Below are 17,407 nucleotides of genomic sequence, written 5' to 3'. Positions count from 1 at the left end.
GTTTCCTCTAGGTGCACGAGTTTCCTCCCACATTCCAAATGTTAGGTTAGTGAGTTATATGCATGCCAGCACAATCCTCTCTGGTTTGACACAAATGATGTATTTTACTTTATGTTGCAGTTTACATGTGCCAAATAAAACTAATTATTAACTTTTTCTTCTATATGATATCTTTCAAGTATTAAGAATGTATAAAACAGAAATACCTTAAATTTATGGAAAATTGGATAAATTATACAACATTCAGTGTTGAGTATCAATATTAAGTAGAAAGCTCAAACTTCCAAAGGCACAAGAAACACAACTTTTAATAAATTGTTGCTTTTATTTTTATAATCTGTTCTCAATCTTATAGTTGGAAATGCCTCACATGATCTTTACCACTAACAAAATCAATTGCTGAGTTGGGTACATTTGCATATATATAAAATTCTCTAAATTAGTGCATGGTTAACAGATATCTAGGGGATATAACTGATAAATGGGGTTAATAAACAATCTTGATTTTATTTTGCAAAGCAAGACATTTTCTTTTGCGATTAGCAATTAGCTCCAGTGTGTTTGTGGATCCAGACTTGGCATGGGTCCCAGGGAAAGCATTGATGAAGGTAAGCCAGCTGTGGGAGAGTTAATGGAGCGTAAGGGATTGTACCAGTCTTCGTGCTGGCGTGGTGCAGGAGGTGCAGAGGCTAAATGTGCATGTGTGCTGGTATAGGTGAATTGGCTGACAGCTGAAGGGGAGCCATAGCCGCTTGTTGCCATCGAAGAGAATCGTGACATATGATTAATGGTGTGTGGGTACTGGTAAGGTCTGGATGAAGTAGACATGGGACAAACAGCAGGTATTAGGCCGCCACAAGCTGAAATAACAGTGGGAGGAATTGACTTCTGAATGGCACGTTCCTGTTTCCGATGCTTGGCACGTCTGTTTTGAAACCAAACCTGAAAGAACAGGAATTCATTGAGTAGAACTATACAATGAATTTGCTAAGTGACACCATATTTTTACATTTGCAAATGCAATGGTCTTCTAGACAAATACAGGCAGCAGAAACTTTTGATACTCTGCTATTGTTTTAGCTGAGTACTAAAATTATTGCACAAACTTATCCCAGCTTATCTCTGTAGCTATGGGCACCCGTATGGGTCCTAGCTATGCCTGCCTTTTTGTTAGCTTTGTGGAACAATCTATGTTCTGTGCCTATTCTGGTATCTGTCCCCCACTTTTCCTTCGCTACATCGACGACTGCATTGGTGCTGCTTCCTGCACGCATGTAGAGCTCGTTGACTTTATTAACTTGGCCTCCAACTTTCACCCTGCCCTCAAGTTTACCTGGTCCATTTCCGACACCTCCCTCCCCTTTCTAGATCTTTCTGTCTCTGTCTCTGGAGACAGCTTATCCACTGATGTCTACTATAAGCCTACTGACTCTCACAGCTATCTGGACTATTCCTCTTCTCACCCTGTCTCTTGCAAAAACGCCATCGCCTTCTCGCAATTCCTCCGTCTCCGCCGCATCTGCTCTCAGGATGAGGCTTTTCATTCTAGGACGAGGGAGATGTCCTCCTTTTTTAAAGAAAGGGGCTTCCCTTCCTCCACTATCAACTCTGCTTTTAAACGCATCTCCCCCATTTCATGTACATCTGCTCTCACTCCATCCTCCCGCCACCCCACTAGGAATAGGGTTCCCTTGGTCCTCACCTACCACCCCACCAGCCTCCGGGTTCAACATATTATTCTCCGTAACTTCCGCCACCTCCAATGGGATCCCACCACTACGCACATCTTTCCCTCCCCCCTCTCTCTGCATTCCGCAGGGATCGCTCCCTATGCGACTCCCTTGTCCATTCGTCCCCCCCATCGCTCCCCACTGATCTCCCTCCTGGCACTTATCCGTGTAAGCAGAACAAGTGCTACACATGCCCCTACACTTCCTCCCTTACCACCATTCAGGGCCCCAAACAGTCTTTCCAGGTGAGGCAACACTTCACTTGTGAGTTGGCTGGGGTGATATACTGCGTCCGGTGCTCCCGATGTGGCCTTTTATATATTGGCGAGACCCGACACAGACTGGGAGACCGCTTTGCTGAACACCTACGCTCTGTCCACCAGAGAAAGCAGGATCTCCCAGTGGCCACACATTTTAATTCCACATCCCATTCCCATTCTGACATGTCTATCCATGGCCTCCTCCACTGTAAAGATGAAGCCACACTCAGGTTGGAGGAACAACACCTTATATTCCGTCTGGGTAGCCTCCAACCTGATGGCATGAACATCGACTTCTCTAACTTCCGCTAATGCCTCACCTCCCCCTCGTACCCCATCTGTTACTTTTTTTTTATACACACATTCTTTCTCTCACTCTCCTTTTTCTCCCTCTGTCCCTCTGAATATACCCCTTGCCCATTCTCTGGGTCTCACCCCCCCCCCCCGTCTTTCTTCCCGGACCTCCTGTCCCATGATCCTCTCGTATCCCTTTTGCCTATCACCTGTCCAGCTCTTGGCTCCATCCCTCCCCCTCCTGTCTTCTCCTATCATTTTGGATCTCCCCCTCCCCCTCCAACTTTCAAATCCCTTACTCACTCTTCCTTCAGTTAGTCCTGACGAAGGGTCTCGGCCTGAAACGTCGACTGCACCTCTTCCTAGAGATGCTGCCTGGCCTGCTGCGTTCACCAGCAACTTTGATGTGTGTTGCTTGAATTTCCAGCAGCTGCAGAATTCCTGTTGTCCCAGCTTATCTCATTGCCTTGACTGCTTAATACCCAACTTTTTGATCCTGGTGCCAGCTAACATCAAAGGTGGTATCTACACTTATATAACATGCTTTTCTCTTTAAGTAGCTCCCAGTGAATTATCCCCCAAATGACCACTATACTTTTATTACTAGATACAACAATGAGTTTCAACAAAAAAAAAATCAGGATTGATTCAGTGGCTGATGAAGCATTTGCTAGAACAGTTTCTGTTCATCACAATATTTAAATTTAGGAATGTTGAATTTGTGTTTCAGAAAGGTAAAGGGTGGAATTACAATCTGGCATTACATGGAAAAAATTAATGAAATGGAAATCATGTAATAAATCACTAAACCCTTAATCATATCATGTGAATACAAATACAAAAATACATATCATACATGGTGTGAAAAATTTCACATAGGACTGGAATTAGGTCATTTGGCCAATCAAACCTGCTCCACCATTTCATCATGGCTGATTGCTTCCCTCACAATCCCCTTCTCCTGCCTGCACACCCCTCCCACGTAACCTTTCACACCCCAATTAATCAAGAATCTATGAGCATCCACCTTAAATACAGCCCATGATCTGATCTCCACAGCCCAACAAATTCTACAGATCCACATTTTGGCTAAAGAAATCTCTTATCGTCTCTGTTCTAAATCCCTCTTTTCTGAGATTGTACTGTCTGGTCCTAGAATCTCCCACTATAGGAAACATCTACTCTTTTCTCGGCCTTCCAACATTCAATAGGTAGCAGATGCTGGAAATTCTGCAGATGCTGGAAATTCAATCAAACGCTCCTCATATGATAACCCTTTCATTCCCAGAATCATTGTCGTGAACCTCCTCTGAACCTTCTCCAATATCAGCACACTCCTTCTTAGACAAGGTGCCCGAAACTTCTCGCAGTATCCAAGTGAGGCCTCACCAGTGCCTTACAAAGCCTCAGCATTAGATCCTTACTTTTATATTCTAGTCTTCTTGAAATGAAAGCTAACATCACTTTTGCCTTCCTCACTGCTGACTCAACTTGCAAGTTCAATTTTAGAGAATCCTGCATGAGGACTCCCAAGTCCTCAATTTGCACCTCAAATTTTTGAATTTTCTCCCTGTTTAGAAAATAGTATCTGCTTTTATTCCTTCTGCAAAATGCATGACCATATACTTACCAATACTGTATTCTATCTGCCACTTCATTGTCTATTCTAATTTGTCGTAAGTCCTGCAGCCTCCCTGCTTCCTCAACACCACCTGCCCCTCCACCTATTGTTGTATTATCTGCAACCCTGGCCATAAAACCATCATTCCATCATCCACTCTTCAAGAAGGAAGAGAGGCAGAAGAAAGGAAATTGTAGTCCAGTTAGCATTTTCTCAATGGCTGGGAAGATGTTGGAGTTGATTTTTAAGGATGAGGTTTTGGGGTATTTGGAGGCACATGATAAAACAGGCCAAAGTCAGCATGGTTTCCTTAAGGAAAAATCTTTCCTGACAAAACTGTTGGAATTCTTTGAGGAAGGAACAGGTACAAAATATAAAGAAGAATTGTTGGATGTTGTGTAATTGGATTTTCTCAAAGCCTTTGAGAAGTTGCCGCACAGGAGTGATCATTACTAATGCCTCCACAATCTCTTCAGCTCCCTCTGGGGTGTAGTCCATCTAGTCCAAGTGACTTATCTACCTTCACACCTTTGAGCTTCTCAAGCACCTTCTTACATAGAATAGTACAGCACAGTACAGGCCTTTCAGCCCACAATGTTGTGCTGACCCTCAAACCCTGCCTCCCATATAAGCCCCCACCTTAAATTCCTCCTGTCTAGTAGTCTCTTAAACTTCACTAGTGTATCTGCCTCCACCACTGACTCAGGCAATGCATTTCACGCACCAACCACTCTCTGAGTAAAAAACCTTCTTCTAATATCCCCCTTGAACTTCCCACCCCTTACCTTAAAGCTATGTCCTCTTGTATTGAGCAGTGGTGCCCTGGGGAAGAGGTGCTGGCTATCCACTCTATCTATTCCTCTTATTATCTTGTACACCTCGATCATGTCTCCTCTCATCCTCCTTCTCTCCAAAGAGTAAAGCCCTAGCTCCTTTAATCTCTGATCATAATGCAAACTTTCTAAAGCAGGCAGCATCCTGGTAAATCTCCTCTGTACCCTTTCCAATGCTTCCACATCCTTCCTATAGTGAGGTGACCAGAACTGGACACAGTACTCTCAAGTGTGGCCTAACCAGAGTTTTGTAGAGCTGCATCATTACATCGCGACTCTTAAAGTCTATCCCTTGACTTATGAAAGCTAACGCCCCATAAGCTTTGTACTCTGCCTTGGAGTTTGTCCTTCCAAAGTGTACCACCTCACACTTCTCCGGGTTGAACTCCATCTGCCATTTCTCAGCCCACTTCTGCATCCTATCAATGTCTCTCTGCAATCTTTGACAATCTTCTACACTATCTACAACACCACCAATCTTTGTGTCGTCTGCAAACTTGCCAACCCACTCTTCTACCCCACATCCAGGTCATTAATAAAAATCACGAAAAGTAGAGGTCCCAGAATAGATCCTTGTGGGACACCACTAGTCACAATCCTCCAATCTGAATATACTCCCTCCACCACCACCCTCTGCCTTCTGCAGGCAAGCCAATTTTGAATCCACCTGGCCAAACTTCCCTGGATCCCATGCCTTCTAACTTTCTGAATAACCCTACTGTGTGGAACCTTGTCAAATGCCTTACTAAAATCCATATAAATCACATCCACTGCACTACCCTCATCTATATTGCTGGTCACCTCCTCAAAGAACTCTATCAGGCTTGTTAGACACGATCTGCCCTTCACAAAGCCATGCTGACTGTCCCTGATCAGACCATGATTCTCTAAATGCCTATAGATCCTATCTCTAAGAATCTTTTCCAACAGCTTTCCCACCACAGACGTAAGGCTCACTGGTCTATAATTACCCAGACTATCCCTACTACCTTTTTTGAACAAGGGGACAACATTCACCTCCCTCCAATCCTCCGGTACCATTCCCATGGACAATGAGGACATAAAGATCCTAGCCAGAGGCTCAGCAATCTCTTCTCTTGCCTCGTGGAGCAGCCTGGGGAATATTCCGTCAGGCCCCGGGGACTTATCTGTCCTAATGTATTTTAACAACTCCAACACCTCCTCTCCCTTAATATCAACATGCTCCAGAACATCAACCTCACTCATATTGTCCTCACCATCATCAAGTTCCCTCTCATTGGTGAATACTGAAGAGAAGTATTCATTGAGGACCTCGCTCACTTCCACAGCCTCCAGGCACATCTTCCCACCTTTATCTCTAATCAGTCCTACCTTCACTCCTGTCATGCTTTTTTTCTTCACATAATTGAAGAATGCCTTGGGGTTTTCCTTTACCCTACTCGCCAAGGCCTTCTCATGCCCCCTTCTTGCTCTTCTCAGCCCCTTCTTAAGCTCCTTTCTTGCTTCCCTATATTCCTCAATAGATCCATCTGATCCTTGCTTCCTAAACCTCATGTATGCTGCCTTCTTCCACCTGACTAGATTTTCCACCTCACTTGCCACCCATGGTTCCTTCACCCTACCATTCTTTATCTTCCTCACCGGGACAAATTTATCCCTAACATCCCGCAAGAGATCTCTAAACATCGACCACATGTCCATAGTACATTTCCCTGCAAAAACATCATCCCAATTCACACCCGCAAGTTCTAGCCTTATAGCCTCATAATTTGCCTTTCCCCAATTAAAAATTTTCCTGTCCTCTCTGATTCTATCCTTTTCCATGATAATGCTAAAGTAATGGTAACTACACACTTCTGCCCCCTGGCTCTGGAACTTCCAGCATCTGCTGGTGTCTTCCATCGTGAAGACTGGTGCAAAATACTTATTCAGTTCATCCGCCATTTCCTTGTCCATCATTACCACCTCTCCAGCATCATTTTCCAGCAGTTCACTATCTATTCTCGCCTCTTTTTTTACTGTTTATATGCCATGCTTTCTTTTTGAATTTCTTAGTTGCCTTCTGTTTTAAAAGATTCCCAATCCTCTAACTTCTGACTATATTTTGCTCTATTATATGCCCTCTCTTTTGCTCTTATGTAGCTTTGACTTATCCACCTTTAGGATCCTTTTTCTCTGAGATGTATCTATTCTGAACCTTCCAAATTTCTCCCAAAAACTCAAGCCAGTGCTGCTCTGCTGTCATCCCTTCTAGTGGCCGCTTCATCTCTTATGCCTCGGTAACTTCCTCTACTCCACTGTAATACTGATACCTCTGACTTTAGCTTCTCCCTCTCAAATTGCAGTGTGAATTCTATCATTATGAACACTGCTTCCTTAAGGTTTCCTTTACCTTAGGCTTTCTCATCAAATCCGATTCATTACACCACACCCAATCGACATTAGGTGATTCCCCTAGTGGCTCAAATCACAAGCTGCTTTAAAAAGTCATCTCATAGTCATCATTGTGTATTTTAGCTTTGCTCTGTGAATTGAATCCCCTTAGCTCTGACCTGTATGCGTGCCTCATTCAGTTTGGTGATCTTTGCCAACTCCTCCCTGCAGTAGATGTCTGGGTAATGGTTTTTACTGAAAGTAGCCTCCAGGTGTTCCAGTTGTTCCTGACTGAAGGTGGTCCGGTGACGTCGGCGTGCAGGTGTTGGGTAGTGGGCCTGTCCGTGCAAATTGCCCGGCAGGCAGGAGTTACTACCTGAGTTTGAATTCTCAGAGAACTTCTTGTAAGCACTGTTGTCAACTGAAATCAGAAACAAATGTCTAAAAATAAAATCTAAATGTGGCAACACTCAGCAGGCCAGGCAACATCTGTGAAGAGAGAAGCACAGTCAATGTTTCATGGCAGTAATCTCTAAATGCATGTTCAATATACTGTAAATATAAATACCTTTTTAAAGCTACAATGACAATGGATACCCAAGTTTGCATTACTAGAACACTTCATTGCCCAATGGGTGACCTTTTTATCATAACCCACTTCTCAGTTCTGGATATAAGTGAAATGGCATTTACATGTCAGAAGATTATAATTAAGCAAAAAATGCAAGCTTAAAAAAAACAAAATCCTAATTAAAACCTAGCAATTAGTTGCGTGATTCCATGGACATCTGAGCACCCTGTAATATGTTCCGTTCAAGTGTGTTTATCACATTCACGGATTATATTGTGGCAGTAAGTTTGGAGTGGATGAAGACAAGGCATGGGGAAAATACGAGTATAAAAGAATTAGAAGATGGACATCATAATGTCTGGCAGCCAAAATGAGTCAGGAACAGTTGATATTCTCTTTTTTGACTTAGCCTATTTGTAAAGTGATGATATGCAATTTTTATTAATAATTGCAGTACACCAAACTGCATCTCCACCTCACCACTATCTTTATGTCTAGGTCAGTTGTGTATTTAACCAGTGCAAATGAAAACAGTCTGTAAACTAACCTCCCAAATCTGGAAAAGATGTTGGGTTCACTGAGCATAGCGTCAGAGAGATACAGCATGATAACAAGCCATTCATCCTAGCACTCCCATGCAGTCCATGAACAGGCATCCACACTAATTCCAGCTGAGCAGCACATGGCCTATATCCTTTTTTGCCTAAGTAGTCCAAGTGCTTATCTAGTGACTTCTTCGATGCTAATCAGTGACACAGCTTCCATCACTCTGGTAGTGCATCCAGGTACCCACCACACTCTGAGTTCTCCCTCATATCCCCCTTGAATCTCGTATCTCTTTTTATTAAAGATACCTGCTCTTGTTTTGTCTACCTCTGATATGGGGAAAAGTTTCCTGCATTCTAGCCAATCTATATCCCCCATTATCTTATCTATCATAATCATATTGCCTCTACCTCCTCTGCTCCAAGGAAAACGGACCTAATGTCTCCATTCTATCCTCATTCCATCCCAGGCAACGTACTCCTGATCCTCTCCTGCATCTTCTCTATGCTCTCACATGCTTCCTACTCATGTACTCAATCCATTGTGCTTACCCAAATAACAAGTTTTGCCTATGGTTTCCTAGGGTCTGGTGGCTAAAATATGACTTGACAGAGGTGTCTGGTTCCAGAATGCCACTGTTTGTCTTGACTGGGTGTGCCTTGTTTTACTAACTTTCTTACATTGAACTGAGTATAATGGAGCAATGGGACCAAATTCACCAACATTTTGGAAGAGGGTAACAATCTGCCACCCCTACTGAATTTCATCCATACTCTTAAGACTGGAACTCAAGTCTTCCACAGACATGTGGCAAGTTAGGTCAAAGACTAAATATTATCTGCTCAAAACAAGGCAACCTATATTTTTCTATTTCCAGGTAACTGAAGTTCCTCTCATATACCATTCTTGTGAACCTAACCTGTCCAAAGAGTGACAACATGCATTGAGTTTACTTCCCCAGATCAATGTTTCAAGAGAATTAAAAATAAATTATACCAATGAATACATAAGAATCATAAGTGAATTAGATTGCAATAATTTTGCAAATATAAAACAAACTGATAAAAAAAAACAGCAAACATGAGGAATTCTGCAGATGCTGGAAATTCAAGCAACACACAAAGTTGCTGGTGAATGCAGCAGGCCGGGCAGCATCTCTAGGAAGAGGTACAGTCGACCTTTCGGGCCGAGACCCTTCGTCAGGACTCACGAAGGGTCCTGACGAAGGGTCTCTGCCTGAAACATCGACTGTACCTCTTCCTAGAGATGCTGCCTGGCCTGCCGCGTTCACCAGCAACCTTGATGTGTGTTGATAAAAAAACAGGGTGGTTGGCGCTCAGAGCCATTCTGTGGCAGTATTACTGCTCCCACTATGTTGTTTTTGATAGCTAGGACCCAGTTTGTAGGAACAAGTAATAGAGCTATTACATATACAAATTTCCAGAATTGAATAGTGAATAATTGCAATATATTCCAGTTATTTTTGGTGCTTTAGAAAAAAAAACAAAGTTATTTTTATGTGAAATAAAGAACAGCAGGTAAAAATGTAGTTCAAAACACAATTTATCAATGTTTTGCATTTATGATTTAAGATGTCATTTTCACCAGTTGTCCTTCTATCTGCTGTTCCACTTCTATAAACCTTTTTGACATTGCTGCTAATTATTACAATTAAGATTCTTTGCACAGGTTCAAAAATGTTAATTGATAATTATGGACTTGAATAATTCAATGCATCTTATTATTTATTGATGTTGCATAGCATTGGACTGAAAAATAATAGAAGCAGTAATATTCTTTGGCAACTAAGTAATTTTCTTAAGTATTAAAATTCTTTCTATTGGATGAAACTCCATTATTCTGAACCATATTTCCATGACTCAACTTCTGGTAGATTTCATCATGCCCGTTTGTGAAATAGTCTCTTCAAAACAATGATGTTAAATTTCCAACATTATTCATTTTCTACTGTTCTTTAAAAATGAATCTGAATACAGGTTGGAACAAAATGTTTAAGTAAAGAAAGAACACACGGGACATTTGCAAACTGATGTTTTCCATTTCCATCTTGAAAACAGCTGAAGGTCTAGTAGTGCAGTACACTTTCTAATTGTAAAGAAATGCAATCCAAGGAGATTGATTTTTGTTTTCTCTTCCTTTTGTAAGTAGAATAACATGAGCATAAAGAGGTATAAGCTTCGCATTTGACAATAGGTCAAGCCCTGGCTTCAAAAAACAGAACAGAGCTAGCCAGGTTCTGATTGCTCAACCAGACGTGATGCTGGCGGTGGAAACACTCATTCAGCCTCTGGATCCAGGGATTAGACTTCACCATAGCCATTATACCAACCTACTGGGAATGTGGAATCTGATAATCACTTGGTTTTACTTCATATAATTTAATATCGTGAGAAAGTGAACAAGACCTGCAGCTAGACTTTTCAGGTAGGGAGAACAAAACGGACAAAGAGAATAATTTGTCTGAAAAGGACTATGTACTTACCAGCACTACTGATTAGCAGGGTAAGTCAAGTGACTGTGCCTAAGTAACAGACTTCAGAATTAGAATGTAATACTGTACTTCATTATATTCTAATGCATTAGAATGTAACACTGAGCTTTGTGCAGACTCATTAGTAAGCCTTCTTTTATGCACACTGTGTCAAACAGTATTTCTTAGGAACCAGTGATCTAAAGAATCACAGATAAAATTTTCACATATGTAATGAAAACTTTGTTTTGCAGTGTTACATGTCCTTGGTCAGTAGATATCGGAGTGACTCAGAAATTTGATAATACCACAGAACAATGTTCCTAACCAAATATTTAAAAATATATATATTGAATTTCCATTTACCAGCCATAAAGTTCAGTCTCCATCCTCGTGGCTACATATCTCATCTAAATGTAAAGAAAGAATTTAACCTCAGGTTGATAAGTACTCTCAATATCTATAGATATATGGTAAGAATTTAACCAGTTATAATAGAATTTATCTGCAGGACCAACTGCAATATGCTGCAACAAGGCAACTGTGATTTATATTATATTGCTTTGGTCTAGAAAATGTTGTGATGAATGGGGAAGATAGTAATCAATGGTACACTATGCCAGTGACTGGATTTAGGAAAATTTCCAACATAAAAATGTTCCAATGACTACAAAGGACTAAAATCAAGTAAATGAACGCTGAGCCAAGAAATATATAGAAAACCTTTCTGTTGTCATCAAAATTGGTCTATTTTCAATTTAGAATCTCAACCAGGGTTGAGATTCATATAATTATCATGAAACTAGTGGAATTATGATCACTAAATCCAAGGTGTTCCCCTTGACACACTTCTGTCACCTGCATTGACTCTTTCCTTGTTAGGAGATCTAGGATCACGCCCTCTAGTTGGGACCTCTATATATTCATTCAAGAATCTTTCCTGAACACATTTAACAGACTCTATCCCATCCAGTCCTTTTACAGTATGTGAGTCCCAAACATTATATAGAAAGTTAAAATCACCTATCGTAACCTAATTTTTCATGCAACTGTCTTCCTTCTCACTACAAATATTTGGAGGTCTACAACATAATACCATTAATGTGGACATCCTTTTCTTATTCCTCAGTTCCACCCATACATCCTCAGTAGACAGTAGGCAGAGTCTGTCCTGTCTGTCGAGGCTGAGCTCATTTTCCCTGACAAGTAATACCATCCTTCCCCCTTTAATACCTCTCCCTCTATCATGTCTAAAACACTGGAACCCTAGAGCATTAAGCTGCCAGTCCTACCCCTCTTGCAACCAAATCTAGTTAATGGCTACAATATCAAAATCCCATGTGCTGATCCATGCTCTAAGCTCATCTGGCTCACCTACAATACTCCTTGCACTGAAATAGATACAACTCGGTACATTAGTCCCGCCATGCTCAGCCATTCAGTTCCTGACTTTGTATGTAGGCTTAACATCTACTTTCCACCCAACCTCTCCAATAGCTGCTCTGGCCCTTTGGTTCTCATCCCCCTACAATTCTACTTTAAAGCTTCCAGGGTAATCTAGTAAATCTTTGCACAAGGATATCGGTCCTCTACACTTCAGGGGCGACCTGTTCTATTCAACATTCCCTCTAGTTTTGTTGTACAGCTACGCAGATCAACCATTGCTCTGAACAGGAGACTTTTACATGGCCTGAAAACTGCATGGCAGTTTTTTTGTAATATGCATACTATGAATATTTAGAATGAAAATTGAAAAATCACTTATTTATGTCCTGATATGGTCTACTTATTTATTCATTGCAGGGTATAATGAAATGCAGTGTAACAAAGAAAATCTTTAACATTTTGCAAACATTTTCTCCTCTGATTTTATTACAAATCCATTGTCAATACCAGATTAATTTTGCAGACAGATGAAAGATACATCTTAATCCTCATTAGATCATCCAAATGTTCCTTTTCCTAGTCTGTTTCTGGATTTATATTTGATTGCATTCATAAGACCAAATCCACATTCACAATCAGCAATAGCAGGTTGAAATGTATCAATGATATCAACAAGAATTCTTTAAATTCTTTGTTTCTAAGCATATAGTTCAACATATCAGTAAGCATCTTAATTGAACCAGCCTTAACTTTATCAGAAATGACAAATTTTAAATCACAGTATTACTGCAATATTTTTCAGGCAATGCTTTCATCATAGTTCGTAATAGTAGCTGAGTATTTATTTGCCAGTCATACATTCTCTTTTCCAAATTCAAAATTTGTTGCAACAGGATCAAAAGCTTGTCATTCTCTTAACTCATCGCCAGGAAATCTATTATCCAAGTGTTGAATGAATCAAATAATTCAAAATTAAAATAATATTATGTAAAGAAAATTGAAGCTGCACCATAACGAAGGCTAGTGCATGGGAGCATTTCAGATACTGTGCGGCTGCACACCCTCGCAGATTAGGGGGAACAGTGGTCCTGTTTATTCAAGGCCCACCTTCCCTGGAAGAAAACCCAATGATCCAAAAATCTGAAGCCCCCTCTCCTGCACCATCTCCTCATCCCTAAGAAAGGGACAACCACATGTTGAACTGTATTATCTTCCTACTTTTAGCTTTATTAGTACATGACATGTGTAGCAATCCTGAGATTATTACTCTGAAAGTCCCATCCTTGAACTTAGTATCTAACTCTCTGAACTTCCTTTGTAGGAACTCGTAACCCTTACCTATGCCATTAGTCCTGATATGGGCTACAACTTCTGACTGTTCATCCATCCCCCCCCCGCCCCCCCCACTTAAGGATATATTATCCCCCTCCCTGACACCTGGATAGCAACATACCATCCTTTAATCTGGTTCTCATCCACCAAATCTCCTGCTTATCTCCCTAATCAATCAATCCTCTATCACTACTTCTCACCTCTTCTCCCCACTTCCCTTCGGAATCACAGAGTCACACAGTGCCAGAGACCTGACTGCTGTGGCTTTCCTCTGGATAGGCTGAGCTTGTCTTACCTGGAGCTAAGGAGACTGAAGAGTAACCTGCTAAAGGTATATGGCATTAAAAGAGGCATTCGTAGGTCAGACAGTCATAATCTTTTCTCCATCCTAAGGGTATCAAACAGTAGGCATAGGCTTAAGGTGAGAGGAAGGTACTTGAAAGAAATGTGGAGGGGTAAGTATTTTAATCAGAAATATTTGATATCTGGGAACGTGCAGCCAAAGGAAGTAGTTGAATCAGATTCAATCATTGGGTTTCAGAGACATTTAGATGTGCACTTGATTAGACAGGGCATAGAAGGATATGGACTGAACTGGGATTAGTATAGATAGGCAAAAATGATCAGCAAGGACATAAAGGACTGAAGGGCCTATCTCTGGTTGTAAAGCTTTGTGACTATTATAGGTGACTGCAAGCTCCAGGTCACAAGTGGAGGTGTTCAGCAAACCACTGATCTGCATTTGATTCCCCCACCCCCCAATTTACTGGAAAGAATACATCGTGATCACCACATGCAGTACACTATATTGGAAGAAGTGCAGGTGAATTGCTGTTTCACTTGGAAGAACTGCTTGGGTCCTGAGATGGTGGGAAGGGAGGGGTGAAAGTTTGCATGAGAAAAATATGAATTAATGGTACCTCCAGAATACTAAGAATGAAAGGGAGGGGATCAAGTGGCTCGGTGGTGGTCCGCGATGTCTCTATTCTTTCCTAGTGCATCATTTCAAATTTAGCTGCATTAAATTCTATCTATCCAAAGATCACTAACTTTTTTCTATATCTGATCTAATTAGTCAATTTCTTTTAGAAGTATTATTCTCTGTACTATTTAGATTGTGCTATTATCCACACCTTTGTGCTTCCAGTTGTATGCAGATCTAGATTATTTACAAATAACAAGGTAAACAGTGGTTCTGAAATCCACCCACAATGCATTCAACTGTCCTATCAGCAAAATGAGTGATACTAAATGTATTATATTAATATTAATTTTGTTTGCAAATTATACAAAGTACAGTACTTAAAATGCCAAATTAAAGACATTCAGCTTTCTCTCCTACATGGTTCTAATGTTAATGAAAAATGTGAAGCTTCACCTTGAAAAGAATCAGGTTCCATTCACATTCACATTTGCAACTTCTGCGTCTGCCACAACACCAAGATCTCCTTCCCATTCTCCGTCTCTTAACCCATTTCTTTGGCAAGAATTTCCCATCCCACACTAATGACCCATTCTCCTGTCTACAACCTTCCTCCTCTTCTTGGACACCTCAGTTTGGTTCTCTGCCTGCTCTGGATCTTTTCATCTCTAATTGCCAACGAGACTTCAACTACCTCAACTTCAGCATTCCTCTCTCCTCCTCGAACTTTATCCCCTCAGAACGCACTGCCCTCAACTCTCTCCACCCCAATCCCAACCTTATCAGCAAACTTGCAGAAAAAGGGGGTGCTGTTGTAATGTGGCAGACTCACCTCTACCTTTTCTGAGGCCAGACACCTCCTCTTACTTACCTCTTGATAAGGACCCTACTCCACACCATCAGGAAATTGTTTCCAACACCATCACTAACTTCATCAACTCTGGGGAACTCCCATCCACTACCACCAAACTCATTGTTTCCTTATCCTGCATTACTTCCAACCCAAGATCCAAAAATCTGATTGTTCAGGTGGGCCCATTGCCTCTGCCTGCTCTTGCACCACTGAACTTGTGTTCACATACCTCAACTCCATTCTATCCCCTTTGGTTCAGTCCCTTCCCACCTACATCCATGACACTTCACATACTCTTAACCTCACCAACAACTTTCATTTCCCAGGTTCTGAGTGCCTTATTTTCACTATGGAAGTCCAGTCCCCATACACTTCTCTCTCCCATCAAGGCATTAAAGCTCTCCCTTTCTTTCTCAACAAAAGCCCCAGCCATCACCCTCCTCTGTCTGGCAGAACTGGTCCTTATCCTCAACAATTCCTCCTTTGACTTTCTCCAAACTCAAGGGGTAGCCAAGGGCACCCGCATGAGGCCCTTTCATTGGCTATGTAGAACAGCCCATGTTCCATGCCTTCTCAGATAACGCTTCCCAACTCTTGCTACGTTACATGGATGACTGCATTAGTTCTGTTTCATGCGCCCATGCTGACCTTGTCAATTTCATCCACTTTGCTTCCAACTTCCCACCTGCCCTGAAATTCACTTGGTCCATCTCTGACACATCTCCTCCCTTTCTCACTCTCTCTATCTTCATCTTTGGAGACCACTATCTACTGACATAATTTATAAACCTATCATTTTCTATGGCTATCTTGACTATATCCCTTCCCACCCTGTCTCCTGTAAAAACGCTAGTCCCTTTTCACGGTTCCTTCATCTCTGATACAAGGATGAGTCTTTCCTTTCCAGGACATCAGAGATGTCCTCCTTCTTCAAACAATGGGGTTGCCCTTCCTCCACCATTGATGCTTTCATCTCCTCCATTTCTTACATATCCGCACTCACCCTACCTTCCTGATGCATTAACAGGAATAGAGTTCTTGTCCTCACCTACCACCCAATGAGACTCCTCATCCAACACATCACTCTCCACAGCTTCTGCCACATTTTATAAGATCCTACTACCAAACACATCTTTAACTCCCCCTCACACTCCACTTTCTGCAGGAAGCATTCCCTCCATGATTCCCTTATTCATTCATCCCTCTCCACTAATCCTGGCACATAACCCTACAAGCAACAGAAATATCATACCCTGCCTATTCACCTCCATCCTTCCCTTTTCTTCTATTCCCCACTCTGGCCTCTTAATTCTCGTCCTCACCTGCCTATCATCTCTGTCTGGTATCCCTCCTTCTCTTTCTCCCATGGTGCAATCTCCTCTTCTATCAGATTCCATCTTCTCCAGCCCTTTACCCTTCTCATACACCTGGATTCACCTATCACCTTCTAGCTAGCCCTCCTTCCCTTCCCCCACTTTTTTTATTCTGGCATCTTCCTCCTTTCCTGAAGAAGGGTCTTGGCTGAAACATCAACTGTTTATTCATTTCCATAGATGCTGCCTGACCTGCTGAGTTCCTCCAGCATTTAGTGTGTGTTGCTCTAGATTTCCAGAATCTGCAGAATCTGTGATTATCCTACTTGGAAGTGCACTTGCAACCTTTGAATTTGATAGTGTTATGAATTAAAATTGCAAGGATTAGTTCCATAACCAGATTTAAGATAGTTTAAAGTTTTCACATTTCTGTGGTTGCCTTGAGGTCATTAGCTGTTATGTTGCAAAATGCCACAGTTACCAAAAAAGCATTGCTCAAATAAATATTATCAACCACTTACACCAGATTATGATGAAACTCTGTGGTTAGCTTATGCCTGGAGACTTTTTAGCATTATATTGACAAGATAGATACACATTTCTGATGGCAGCCTTGTAACAATCTTTGCTTCCTGATTGTAAAACTAAAACAGAAATTTAATATAACAGAAAATAGCAAAAAGAAATTCCTCATGCAATCTGAATCTTTAAATAAAGAAATCTAAATTTTAATCAAATTGCATTCATGTATATTTATTACCAATTTTTGGTGGGTCCTCTTTAAAGATGAATTCATTGCAATTGAATTTTGTATTCTTGTGACTTCAAATATTAAGGATAGAAAACTCATAATTTAATATCTGGCAAGCCATCACTGCTTCAATGCTTGAATAATGGAAA

At 41.3% G+C, this 17,407-nt stretch overlaps 1 protein-coding gene across 1 annotated transcript in view; it reads right to left on the bottom strand.

The window, feature by feature from the left end:
- Nucleotides 1-546: 546 nt before the first annotated feature.
- LOC140201993 (homeobox protein prophet of Pit-1-like) overlaps nucleotides 547-17,407 on the bottom strand; it is a 56,046-nt gene continuing 39,185 nt past the window's right edge. Inside the window, exons 3-4 of the mRNA XM_072266860.1 lie at nucleotides 7,273-7,514; nucleotides 547-942 (exon numbers count right to left, since the gene is read on the bottom strand). Of these exons, the coding sequence (XP_072122961.1) occupies nucleotides 547-942; nucleotides 7,273-7,514 (638 nt within the window). The remainder of the gene's footprint in view (nucleotides 943-7,272; nucleotides 7,515-17,407) is intronic.

This window comes from Mobula birostris, chromosome 8 (assembly GCF_030028105.1).
Source record: "Mobula birostris isolate sMobBir1 chromosome 8, sMobBir1.hap1, whole genome shotgun sequence".
Lineage (NCBI taxonomy): Eukaryota > Metazoa > Chordata > Chondrichthyes > Myliobatiformes > Myliobatidae > Mobula > Mobula birostris.
This window is presented reverse-complemented; position numbering and strand designations above follow the sequence as displayed.